This window comes from Muscardinus avellanarius (genome assembly GCF_963383645.1).
Source record: "Muscardinus avellanarius genome assembly, chromosome: 9".
Taxonomy (NCBI): Eukaryota; Metazoa; Chordata; class Mammalia; order Rodentia; family Gliridae; genus Muscardinus; species Muscardinus avellanarius.
Window position 1 is genome coordinate 66,405,073 of NC_137795.1, and position 12,624 is coordinate 66,417,696.

The 12,624-nt window shown below is 45.0% G+C and overlaps 1 protein-coding gene across 1 annotated transcript; it reads right to left on the reverse strand.

Annotated features, from left to right (window-relative positions):
- Nucleotides 1-313: 313 nt before the first annotated feature.
- LOC308267166 (nischarin-like) lies at nt 314-4,852 on the reverse strand (the record flags this gene model as incomplete). The annotated part of the gene is made up of 1 exon (XM_080701711.1): nt 314-4,852. One exon carries the CDS (start codon nt 4,850-4,852, stop codon nt 314-316), a length of 4,539 nt encoding a protein of 1,512 aa, XP_080557837.1.
- Nucleotides 4,853-12,624: the final 7,772 nt, after the last annotated feature.

Consider the following 12,624-nt stretch of genomic DNA (forward strand, 5'->3'; position numbering starts at 1 on the left):
CAACAACAAAAGGGCAGGACCCGACACTGCAGGACTCCAGGCGCCACGTGTCAACAATGGGACACACACACTCACACTCACGAGGGCCAGGCACACCACAGGGGCTGAGGGCACATGGACACCTGGAGGGCCTGGCTTCCTCACTCCTCGCACTAGGAAGAATTAACTCAACACAGTTACGTTCCCTGCAGGGACAGTCAAATTAAGGTATCAAAAGGGAGGGGAGAAAACATTTTTAAAAGGACAAAGAGCGCCTGCTTTCTTGCTCTGAGCGGGCACCTAGGCCGACGCGGCAGGGGCTGGTGTGGCTGAGCTAGCCAGTGAGCTCCACAGGCAGCTCCCGGCCACACAGGGACTCCCACTGGTGGGCCAGCAACGCCATGAGCTTCTTTCGGCTCTCAGCGCTGGGGACAAACACCTGCCACTGGACCTCATGTCCCTGGCCGGCTCTGTCAGGGCCACCTGCCACCTCCCCGAAGTGGCCTAGGGTGACGCTACTCATGAGGTCATGACCTTGTACATCATCAAAGACAAGGGTGAGGGCTTGTGGGTAGGGCTGGTAGCCCAGGAGCACACGGTCCAGGTCCTGGATACGGCGGCCATCGTCCAGCTGGTACCTGTCCCTCTGTGGTGGCTCTTTGGCAAACTCAGGCAACGGGTAGTGGACATAGTCTTCATCCAGAAGAAATATCTCGGCACTGGTAAGCAGGAGTGTCTTGGGGTGTAGTGGGCCCTTGTAGTGACCAGGAAGTGGTGTGCCCACCTGAAAGGCTTGGACATAGAGCAGGATGCTGGGTGCCGGCACTTTTTCCAGGTCGGCTATCTTCTGGGACACAATGAATGTCAGGTCCCCAACCTCTTCCTCGCTGGGGTAGGTGAACTTGACATGGCTTGAGTGAATCAGCTTGTAGTTCTCCATCTTCCCTGTAGTCTTGTTCCCAAAGTAGAAATCCTTATCGATGGGTTCAAGTGAAGGTGTATGCTCCAGAGAGGAGAGCACAGACATGAGGTGCTGGAGGAAGCAGTGTGTCAGGTAGCTGTCCCGTGTCAAGCATGTTACCACCTGTGACGGGCAGGAGCCCGTCAGGCGGAAATACTGGTCGAAAAGGCCAACGTTGACTGACTGTAGGTCACTGAGTTTGAGTACAAAACACTGGGAGATGTGGAAAGGACTGTTGTTGTAGTCAGTGTTTTTCTGATGCCAGAAATCTTGCAGAGGTTCCGAGAAGTAGAGGCGGAGCCCATCATGCAGAACAAAGTACACAGCCTTGGTGGAGAGCAGCACGCAGGCGGTCACCTCCAGCGCCGGGGTCTGGTAGAACACCACTGACGACCACAGGAGGTGCCTCAGCTCCTCATTCTCAACCTCAGCGATGCTGCTGTGGAAGAGCTCAATGACGGCACTCCCGGGCAGGCTGGCGATGTGCCGGAGTGACGCGCAGACAGGCAAGTGTGAGGGGAGCTGATTCTCCTCCGAGATGGACTGGATCAGGTGCTCATTCGGGTACTGGGTGGGAGCCTCGGCTTGTGCAAGGGCCTCTGCTGGGGCTGGAGCTGGGGTCTCTTCTGGGACCGCTTCTGGGACCAAAGCTGGAGCTGGGGCCTCTGCCAGGGCTGCAGCTGGAGCAGGGGCCTCCGCTGGTGTCTTTGGTGGGTCTGGAAGTGAGGCTGCCACTGGCACTGAAGCTGCGACCTCTGCTGGTGCTGGTGCTGGGGCTGCTGCCTCTGCCCTCTCCTGGGGCTGCTGGTCACCGCTGAGCCTGCCCTCAGCAGGTTGATCATCTACCAGGGGGCTCTGGGATCTGGCCCCTGTTGTAGGAGTCTTGGCAATGACCACAGTCTTCAGGTCCTGCAGCGAGGCCCACAGCTGGTTGTAGATGCGCAGGAAGTGGAACTTCTCATGGGGCAACACAAAGATGGCGGTGACAAAGCGGTAGCCAACAAGCAGCTCAAGCACGTGGCCATCAGTGAAGGCTCCCCGTGGCTGGGTGCAGCTGCGAGTGGGGTCCAGCAGCACAGTGGAGAGCGGCACGCGGCTGAGCTTAAAGCTGTTGCAGTTGCAGCAGTTGTGGGTGCCACGGTTGGGCATGGGGTTGAAGTTGGCCTTGATGACATTGAGGTGCTGGGGCGTGAGCAGCAGCCAGTAGGGGATGGCAGTGGACTTGACGGCCTCGGAGGGCGCGCAGCATGAGCGGCGTACAGCTGAGCACAGAGTGCAGCTGGCCCACTCGATGTTGCCTGAGTAGTCTCCGGCGGCTGTCTGTACCATGCGCTTGTCAGTGTAGACCAGGTAGACAGGGAAGCAGCCCTGGCTGCGCTCCTGGCCGCCTCCGGCCACCTTGTAGAAGGTAAGCAGCTGGCGTAGGAACTCCTGCAGGGTAGTGTGGCTGCCGTAGAAGATGGGGCTGCACAGCATGGCCATGTGCTGTGGGGTGAAGCAGGAGCGCAGGTCGGCATGGAACTCGTGCAGGCTGGCGGCATCGGAGATGATGAAGAGCGTGTTCTCAGTGTCCCACAACTTGAGCACCAGACACAGCTCTGGCATGAGGAAGCCAAACTCAGCGAGCTCGTCAGGCGGGAAGCAGCAGACGAAGCGCAGGGACGAGAGGATGTGCTGACTGCTGCCTCGTGACTCCTGGTGCGGGATCTCGAAGACAGCAATGCCGGAGTCGGTGAGCAAGACACAGGCAGCAAACTGGCGGATGCTGTCCTGCACGTGGATCAGGAAGCACCACAGCACCTTGAGGATGCGAATGTGCTCCAGCAGGAAGTTCTCATCTGCGCCCAGGGCCCACTCCAGAGCCAGGCGCTCCTCCTCAGCCTCCTCCTCCTCCTCCTCCTCGTCTTCCTCCTCTCCCTGGCCACCCTCCTCCTCTTCCTCTGCATCTGGGGGCCCCATTTCAAAGTAGCAGTTCTCAACAACATCTTCCTCATCCTCACCCTGCTTGCCTTGGCCCTCCTCCCGCTGATTGGAGGCCTCAATCCAGGCAGGCTGCTGCCTCTCGATGGCCTGGCGGATCAGCGTGCTCAGGCGCTGGATGAAGTCCTGGTTGGTGGCTGTGTAGCCAATGCAGGTGAAAGGCAGGAAGATAATCTGGCCAGACCCAGGAACCACCTGCACCTCTGGCTCCGCGTGCTCTGGGCTTGCACCGCCGACAGCTCCTGGCACATCCCTTAAATCATCAGCAGCTGCCTGTCCTGTAGGGATGGATTCCAAGGAGTCAGAGCAACCCCAGGCAATGGGCCAGTCCTCAGGGGCCAGGCTGTCGGTAGATGAGAGGCCGCTGGCCAGGGCCTCCTCCAGCACGAACATGATTCCTTGGTTGGAGAGGATGGGCTGGGGCAGGGAGGCAGAGGTGGGAGCCACAGTGGGAGGGGAGCTGCTGGGTCTGATGCAAGGGGAAGCTGAGAGCCGGGCATCCTCACCAACCTTCTTGTCTGGGTTGCTCAGTTTGGACTTGACATCTTTGGCTTTCTGAATTGCTTTCAGGACTTCCACGGTGTCCAGCTCCTTCTCTGTGGTTACTGTATCATCCAGACAGACCTCAGAAGCCCTCTCTCCGAACTGAGCAAGAACCTTGGTCCGATAGTCGGGGATGATGCCCAGTGGGTTGTTGAGCAGCACCACACGCTCCAGACACGGAAGGCTGCCTATGCTCCTCACCTCCTCCATCTGCTCAATTCTGTTGTCACTGAGATCTAGGTTGACTAGGGAGTAGAGCTTGTGCAGGCCACTCAGACTCTCTAGGAGGTTACCCGCTAGGTTCAGGGTGTTAATATTGCCCAGTCTGGTGTGAACTCCTTCCAAAGAGGAGAGCTTGTTGTAGGACAGGTCCAGGTGCCCAAGGTTGTATAGGTACTGAAGGTTATCCACAGCCAGTACTCCATTGTGGCTCAGGTCCAGGAACTCAGTCTTTGGGATCAGTTTCACCGACTCATCAATCTCAGAGATGCTGTTGTGGCTCAGGTCGAGAGTTGTCAGCGCTTGCCACGTGGGGATGATGGCTGTCACGGGGCCTTCGAGGGTTGTGCCTTCTGGCTCCCACTCATCAAATTCCGAGGCTTCAGGAACAAGGACTTCCTTCATTGAGGTTGCTGAGAATCTGACACTCATTGTGGCTAAGGTGGGCTTCGAGGCAACTAGTCCTCTGATATGTTTAGCATCACAGTGACTTATCTCTACCTGATGAAGAGACTTGAATATTGACAGATCAAAAGGCAGGCACTGCTCCTGAATGTTGCTGTTCCCAAAAGGTCCTTCCGTGCCAGAAACCTTAAGGTACTTGAGGCGGCAAGTGAAGTCCAGGATGTGCCCAAGATCAGTCTTGGCATCTCCACTGGCGCATGTGGGCTTTCCCTGCTGCAGCTGCTCCGTGACTGCATACAGTTGCAGGGGCCTGATGGCAAAGACCTCCCCAGCGCCCAGGAGCTGTTCTCCGTTTTCAAAGAGATCTTTAGCTAGTGCTGCAGTGATGCCATTTATTTCGTAGAAGTGAAAATGCAGGAAGTGGGCCAGCACTCTGAGGCCCATGTCAGGGAAGGCCACCAGCAGAGCCTGCAGGTACACCTCTAGGTCCTTCTCCCTCTTTCCCACTAAGCTTCTTGAATTTTTCCCAATTATCTTTTTAGGTGGAAGTAGGCTTTTGTCGATTTTTTTCTCTGCAACAAGCTTTTCATGCAGGTCATGGAAGTCACTATAGCGGTGCTTAACTGTCCACTCATGGTTGCCATCAGTGACCTGGATGATATAAACCGTGTAAGTGTCCACGAGCTCGGAGCCCACAACGTGAGCCTCCTTGGCCGGCTCAGCCTCCCGCTCAGGGCCTAAGCTGCGGGCCCCCGCCGCCGCCATGCTCCGGCTCCTCAGCCGCCCGGTGCAGACTGGCAGCAGGAGGGGGCGGGGTCAACGTCCCACCGCCCCCGGGCCCCCGCCGTCCCCCGCCCGCGCCCGCGCCGCGCCGCCGCCATTATTTTTAAGAATATTATTAACTTTTTTTTTATTACAACACATTTTCAAACTTTGATGAAAAGAGTGAATTCCTAAACTTACCAAAACATGTACAAGGAGAAACAAAAAATCTCAATACTTTTATATTTATTAAAGAAATTGAATCCCTAATTTAAAATGTCCTTAAAAGAAATCTTTAGTTCCAGGTAGCTCCATGAGAGAATTCTTCCAAATATGTAAGAATGCTCAATTTTACACATTATAGAGAATAGAAAAAGAAAAAAAGGAGTATCTCCTAACTCTTACCAGGTCAATATAACCTGGGTACTCAAATCTGACAAGTTAAATTCAAGAAACAGAAAATTGCAGAGCAAACTGGGCACAGTGGTGCAAGCCGTACGCCCAGGACTCAGGAGGCTGAAACAGGAGGATCTCAGACTTGAATACAGCCTCAGCAATTTAGCAGCACACCTGTTTCCAAATAAAAAATAAAAAGGTATGGGGGTATGGCTTGGAGGTAAAATGTCTCTGGGTTCAATATTTAGTACCAATCTTTATTATGAATATTAATATTATGAACACTAATAAGATCACCTCAATAGATGCAGAAAAATTATGTTTAAAATTAACATTCATTTACAATAAACATTATTAAATTAGACATGATAAAATACAAATTTCTTAATCAGATGAAGAATATCTTCAAGGGGAAAACTGCAGCAGAGGAGTACTTATGAGAAGTTGAAAGCTTCCCCTGATAATTAAGAAGAGATCAGATTCACTATTATCACTTACATTAAACATTAAACTATAGGTAAGAAAAAGAAAAGATTCAAGATGGGAAAAGAAGATATAGGACATTTTTTATTAATAAACAACCTGATTGATATGAAGACAGTATAAAAGACACTATAGATAAACTATTAAAGTCAATATATATAATATATATTTCAAAGTAAAAAGAGCTGGGATGTAGAAAAAACTAATCTATGAATTGACCTACCAGCTAGATACAAAGTCAATATACAGAATCATACAGTAACAAATAATTTGAAAACCAATTTTTTTTTTGTGGGTCTGGGGGTGGAACCCAGGGGCATTTGACCTCAGAGCTACACCCTCTGCCCTATTTTTTATTCTTTATTTTGAAACAGGGTTTCACTAAGTTGCAGAGGGCCTCACTAAGTAACTGAGGCTGTCTGCGAACCGCGATCCTCTGGTCTCAGCCTCCCGAATGCTAGGATTATAAGCGTGTGCCACCGTGCTTGTCTGAAAATGAAAATTTAAAAATACAATGTCTATATGAGCATCAGAACTGCCAAATTCTTACTATCCAACGAAAAATGTACAAAATCTTTACTCACAAAATTTTTACTAAGAAAAACTAAGGAAAAGCTAACATGAACACATATTCCAATTTCAGGTCTTGGAAGACTCCAGATTTACTGCCAATTCTCATTAAATTGACTATGCACTCAATACAATTTTAATAAAAATCCTAGCAAGATTTTGTGTGATTTAAAAAGTGATTCTACATTTAAGTAAAAATGCAAAGAATAAAAACAGTTATGTAAATTTTGAGGGAGAACAATTTTGGAGACTTTAACTACCAAAAATCACTTTGTTATAAATATATCATAATGAAAGTCATGTAGTATTGCTGCAATGATGGAGAATTGAAAAGTCTAGATATGGATTCACCTTACCTTACTTTGTCACCTTAGTTATGACAAAGTGCCACAAAATACAATAGAGAAAGAATTTTGTTTTCAGTAACTGATGCTGTATCAATTGAATATTCATATGGCTACAAATGAACCTTGATCCTTATTCACAGGAGGCCCCAAAGTACTTTCTTTGGTTGATAAACTTAAATGTGGCTAATAAACTATTAGGTCTTTCATAAGGTATCAGAGAAGTATATTAGATACCTGTGGGGGACACCAAGATTTAAATGATATGTTGGGTCCCTCCCCGGAGGGACGGGACCCTAAAAAAGAGGAGGAGACTCTGCTGGAGGATATCGCAGGTGATATCACAAGGTAGTTGATGTTTCGAGAGGAGCATTGTTCCTATGCGTAGCTCCACCCACAAGACATAAACCTTAAAAGGAAGGGCATTTTCCTCTCCAGCGCTGGAGGGGCTCTGAGGTCTCCAGAAGCTGTCCAGCCCCTATTCCGGAGAGAAGACCAAATTAAAATTCTTTTCCCTTACCCAGTCTCTCTTGCCTTTTTCTGCGCCAAAACCTAACATTAATAAACAAGATGCATACGACCACATCTATAGGAAAAATATTGATGAATTATATTTCATTGAAGCAAAACTTTCCTGTTTATCAAAACATAACTAAAAGGTGAAAAGACTCATCAAAGAGTGAAAGAACATATTTTTAATGCACATATCTAAAAAAACTCTTACCTGCATATAATTAGAAGAATGTCAACCTGAGTTTTAAATGGGCCCACTATTAAGCATTCGCTGCACAGAAGACAACAGACTGATTACGGACATGGCAAGGTATTTGGTTTCATTAGTCATCCAAGAAACACAAATACAAATGACGATGAGACGTTGCTTTCCACCTACTGAAATAGTTAAAACCTAAAAAAAAGGCAAGGTGACACTATTAAGTGTTGCCAAAAAGAGAGCAACTAGCATTCCGCAGCATAAGTAGTGGGAATGCTGGCACAAACATATTGAAAAACTACCTAGCATTGTCTGCTAAAGCTGCACAAACATGTACGCTACTACACAGCCATTTCAACTCTGTATATATATTGGGTGGTACTAGGGTTCCTGGAAACCCTTCTACCTCCGGGCTACACTCCCAGACCTTTTTTAATTTTTTTTTTTTTTAATTTTGGAAACAGGGTCTCTTAAGCCAGTGTGGCTGGCTTTGTCCTTGAGATCCTCCTGTCTCCACCTCCCAAGCCTGGGGATTACAAGCGTGCACCACCATGCAGGGGCTCAACTTTGTATATTTACCCAACAGAAACATTTACATTTTTCTCTCCTTAAAATATATTGTATAAGAAAGTTCACTGTAATTTGTTCATAATGTACATAAACTTGGACACAATGTAAATACCCATCCAAGGTAGAATTAGTAAACAAGTGGTGGTGTATTCATGCAATGAAATACTATACACCAAAAAAAATGAATTAGTGCAGTATGCTACCAAAGAAGCTTCTAAGAATGGTGTATGTACTGCTCATGGTCCAGTCTGGCAAGGAAAACTGTACCAATAACATAACCAGTTGGAGAGTAAAGAGAAAAGAGATGGGTTGAGCCATGGTGGCACTTAAAATACCTACCTGGAAGTGACCTTACTTCTGCCAACACTTCATTGGTTCAACAAAGCCACATGGGTCTGAAGCTAACGGCCCAGAGACGTGTACTGAGCATACGGAGAGAAGCACCGCAAGATGAGAACTGGGATATGTGGACAACAGTTATTCAACCTCCCACAGAGGTTGAGCAAGTGAGTATATGGTTTGGGACATTTATGTTGAGAGTGCCCATCAGGAAAAATCCTGGAAAATAGTGTAGCAAGAGAAAGGACAATAATTCTTAAACCCATTAATGGTATGGTATTCTTAAAACCATTAATGGTATGGTATATGTGACTTATTTTCAACACATATGTGCGTGCACACACACACATGCATATGTGAGTGAAACTTTTAGCACACAATTTGATTATTTTGTATACCGATAGGCCTTTCTAGAATCCATTCATGAAAATATATTTTCCAAATTCTTCCAGTTTGAATTTCACCCACAGACTATCTTCAGATTCATTGCAGAAGCCAACATTTTTTCTTTAGCAGAAATTGGCAATAGTCCACAGACTGCTCCATCTGCAGTTCATTCAATTTTCACTTCTTGATGGAATCAATGACATCCAGTGGTTTATGTGATTTGCAGTTAGCTGCTAGAAACCACAGAACTCCTCTGGTATGTAAAGCCTGGAACTTAAAGAACACAGTTCTGTGAAAAAGTATTCATTTCAGCATTTCCCAGAGTCAACCCAGATGGACCAAACTTTTTCTTCTATGAAGAATATGGAGAGAGTCGGGCGAGGTGGTGCACACTTGTAATCCCCGCGCTTGGGAGACGGAGACAGGAGGATCGAGCAGGTTTGAAGCCAGCCGCGCTGGCTTAAGAGACCCTGTTCCCAAATAAAAAAAATATAAAATAGGTCTGGGAGTGTAGCCCGGAGGTAGAAGGGTTTCCAGGAACCCCAGTACCACAAAATAATAATGATAATAATAATAATAATAATAATAATAATAATAATAACAACAACAACAATAATAATATAGAGAGTATGAAACTTAGTGTGTTAAAAATTATCTGTTCCTACTTTAAGGACATTCCTCTCGGTTTTCCTCAATTGGATGACTTGCCTTCGGCTGCACTAATTACAGTCTTTAATATCTCCAATAAATCACTTTTCTGACAACCACATTGTACTGTAAAAATGTTTTGGCAAAAAGTAAGTGATTTATTCTCTTTTTATAGACAAATTCATACAGTCTTATGACAGAAAACAAAACAAAACAGGTGAATAGTAGGGAATGCAGACCCCGATCTCACTCCTGGGATGTGAGGGGAGGCACTAACTCAGCGCCTTCAACTTCTCCAAAATCCTTTGGGGCAATGTTTTAAATGCAGCCAACACATTTGAATTATACATGGAATTTTTATAAAATACTAGTCCCCGAACCCCAACTCGAGGGTGGAATTCCACTTTCTAGTGTATGTATCTACCCTGAAAAAGTAGTAAGTAGAAGTTGTATTTCCTTCCCTCTCTTGAAGCCAGAGTACAGGATGTAGTTTTGTGTCTCTAAGTCAGCAGTGCTTGAGTGAAACTAACACTTGGAACCAATAGCAAAAAATAAGGGCAGTGTTTCAAGCATCTGTTTTGCTGGGCTAGACCGTGGCTGCAGAGCTCACAGTTCTTATGGTTCCTTGAGTTCTGGATCTCACCTGTCGGGTCTGCAGCCATCTACACTCCCTCCAAGATGCAAGAGGTCCCCTACATCCCCACCACCCCCTCCACACTTGACGATATCAAGCGTTTCAATCTCTGCTAGTCTTATAGGTCTAAAGTAATTAAAAAGTGCTATTTTAATTGGCACTTCTCTGATTATTAAAGATTCTGATCATCATTCATGCACTTCGTTTTTTCTCCTCTCCTGAAAATTGCTTCTTCACACCATTTGCCTGCTATTTCTTGGGGTTAACATTCCCACTTTATCTTCAAAAGTTCCTCACAGATTTTACTTATTAATACCTTGCCTGTTTAAGATTGCAAATATTTCACATTCTGATATTCAATTATTATTTTTTTGGTCCTCGGTACTGGGGATTGAACCCAGGAACATTCTACCTCAAGCTACACTCCTGACATTTTTAAATTTTGTTTTGAAACAGGGTCTCGTTAAGTTGATACAGCTGGTGTTGAACCCATGATCTTCCCATATCAACCTTTCAAGTTCTGTGATTACATGTATGCACCACCAAGCCCAACTGATGTCCATCTATCTTCTTGGCCCACATTGTTCGTCACTGAATGAAAAATCCCCAATTTTGAGGATCATTCAATCAACTCTTTAATCTTAGAGTTTATGCTTTTAAAATATTGTTGCAGAAGTTTTTCCCTACCCTTGGGTCATAAAAAATACTCTCCTACATTATCTTCTAAAGGTTATCCTTCTTCTTTAGCTCTTTAACCCATCTGGAGTCCACCTGCTTAGGTGATATCAGGTAGGAGATGCTTCTTCCAGAAAGTGAGTCCATACTCTCAAAGCTATCAATGAAACAACACACAGTGTCCCTATAGATTGGTACTGCTAACGTTATCTTCTTATAATTCTCCATACATAAATATGTCATTCTCTAAGATCTTTATTTTGTTCCATTGGCCTAATTGTTTATTTTCTTATAAAAAGCTAGCTGTTTTATTATTAGGCTTACACTTGCCCTTTAGTTTTTGAAGTTGACTCTGTGTTTCCATATGCATAAAAGTTAAAAGTGAGATATATATGATACATACTTGGAAATGTGTAAAACACATACACATAGTTATAGGATAATTATAAAACAAACATCAATGTAAACCACCATCCAGGTCAGGAGATATAATACTCCCAGCATCCCAGTGGCTCCCTCTCCATCTTCCTCTGACAATAATCTCCACCTTCCAATATACACAAATTCTCATGATAATTATCACCGGCCTGTTCCATCTAGTTAAGCCACTCATATATGAATCCCCAAATGACATTGTTTAATTTGCTTCTTTAGGAATTCCCCCCAATGAAAATCATACTACATGAATTCTTTTAAACTTTTTTTAAAGTTTCATGTATTTGTGAAATTCATCCATGTTATTGCAGGTATCTCTGCTTGTGATATGCAATACTGTGCAGTATTGCATTGCAGGAATTGCTACAATTGGTTTATCCATGTCAGCATTTATAAACATTTGGTTGGCTGGGAATGGTGGCACAAGCTTATGATGCTGAGACAGAAGGATCACAGGCTCAAGGCCAGCTTCAGCAACTTAGTGAGACCTGTTTCAAACTAAAAATAATACAATTAAATAGGGCTTGGAATGTAGCTCAGAGGTAGAATGTACCTGGTGTCAATTGTTAGTAACACAAAATAAATAAACATTTGGTTGTCTTTAGTTTTAGCTTCTTTTAAGGTGATGATTTTTTTATTATGAACTGACTAACTCAATGTCTAATAGTTATAGAATTAAAAATATTTCCAAATTCTTTTTGATTGAGTGTCAGCAACTAGTGTAGTTATAGACTACTCTGCAATACTCTTCTGTAGTTGTAGAGTGTAGCAGGTACTAGCTGTCTACCAAATCCCTCCTTCCTAGGCACAAGGCAACCAAGCTGAACTAAATTTTTCACCCTTCCTTCCAATGAGATACAATCATATGACCATGTTCTTACCAAAGAATGTAGTGGAAGTAGTTTAGCCATTTCCAGATTGGCCCTGAAGATATTTGATGTGTCCTCTCACACTCTTTTGTTTCCATGAGCCCAATGTGATGGTGAGCTTTTTATGATTGTGAAGGTAATGGAGATGACCTACAAAATGTATGCAGCTCAATAGAGAGCTCTTGGTCACCTGAAAGATTACAAGGGTCAGAATTTTCACCCTGAGTTGGAATAGTCATCCGAGGTCTCTTTTGTGAAAGAATATATGTTTTTTTTTTAAATTAGCAGACACATATAACTCTATCATGTAACAAGCATTAAATCTTACATATACTAACTATTATAATCCTCTTAACAATTATAGGTGATAGTTACCATTATTACCTCAATGATGAAGATTTACTACCAAGTTTAGGTTGCAGGTACTCTGTTATCTTATTTTTTATTTATTTATCTTTATTTTTGGCACTGGAATTGAACCCTGAGATATAGCCTCAGCCCTTTTTATTTTTTATTTGGAAATTGGGTCACATTAAGTGGCTGAGACTGGCCTCCAATCTGTGATCCTCTGTCACAGCCTCTCAATTTGGGATTAGAAGTGTGTGCCACCATATGTGTGTGTGTGTGTGTGTGTGTGTGTGTGTGTGTGTGTGTGTGTGTATAAGTGTATATAGAGAGATAGATAGATGTGGGGCTAGAGATATGACTAAGTG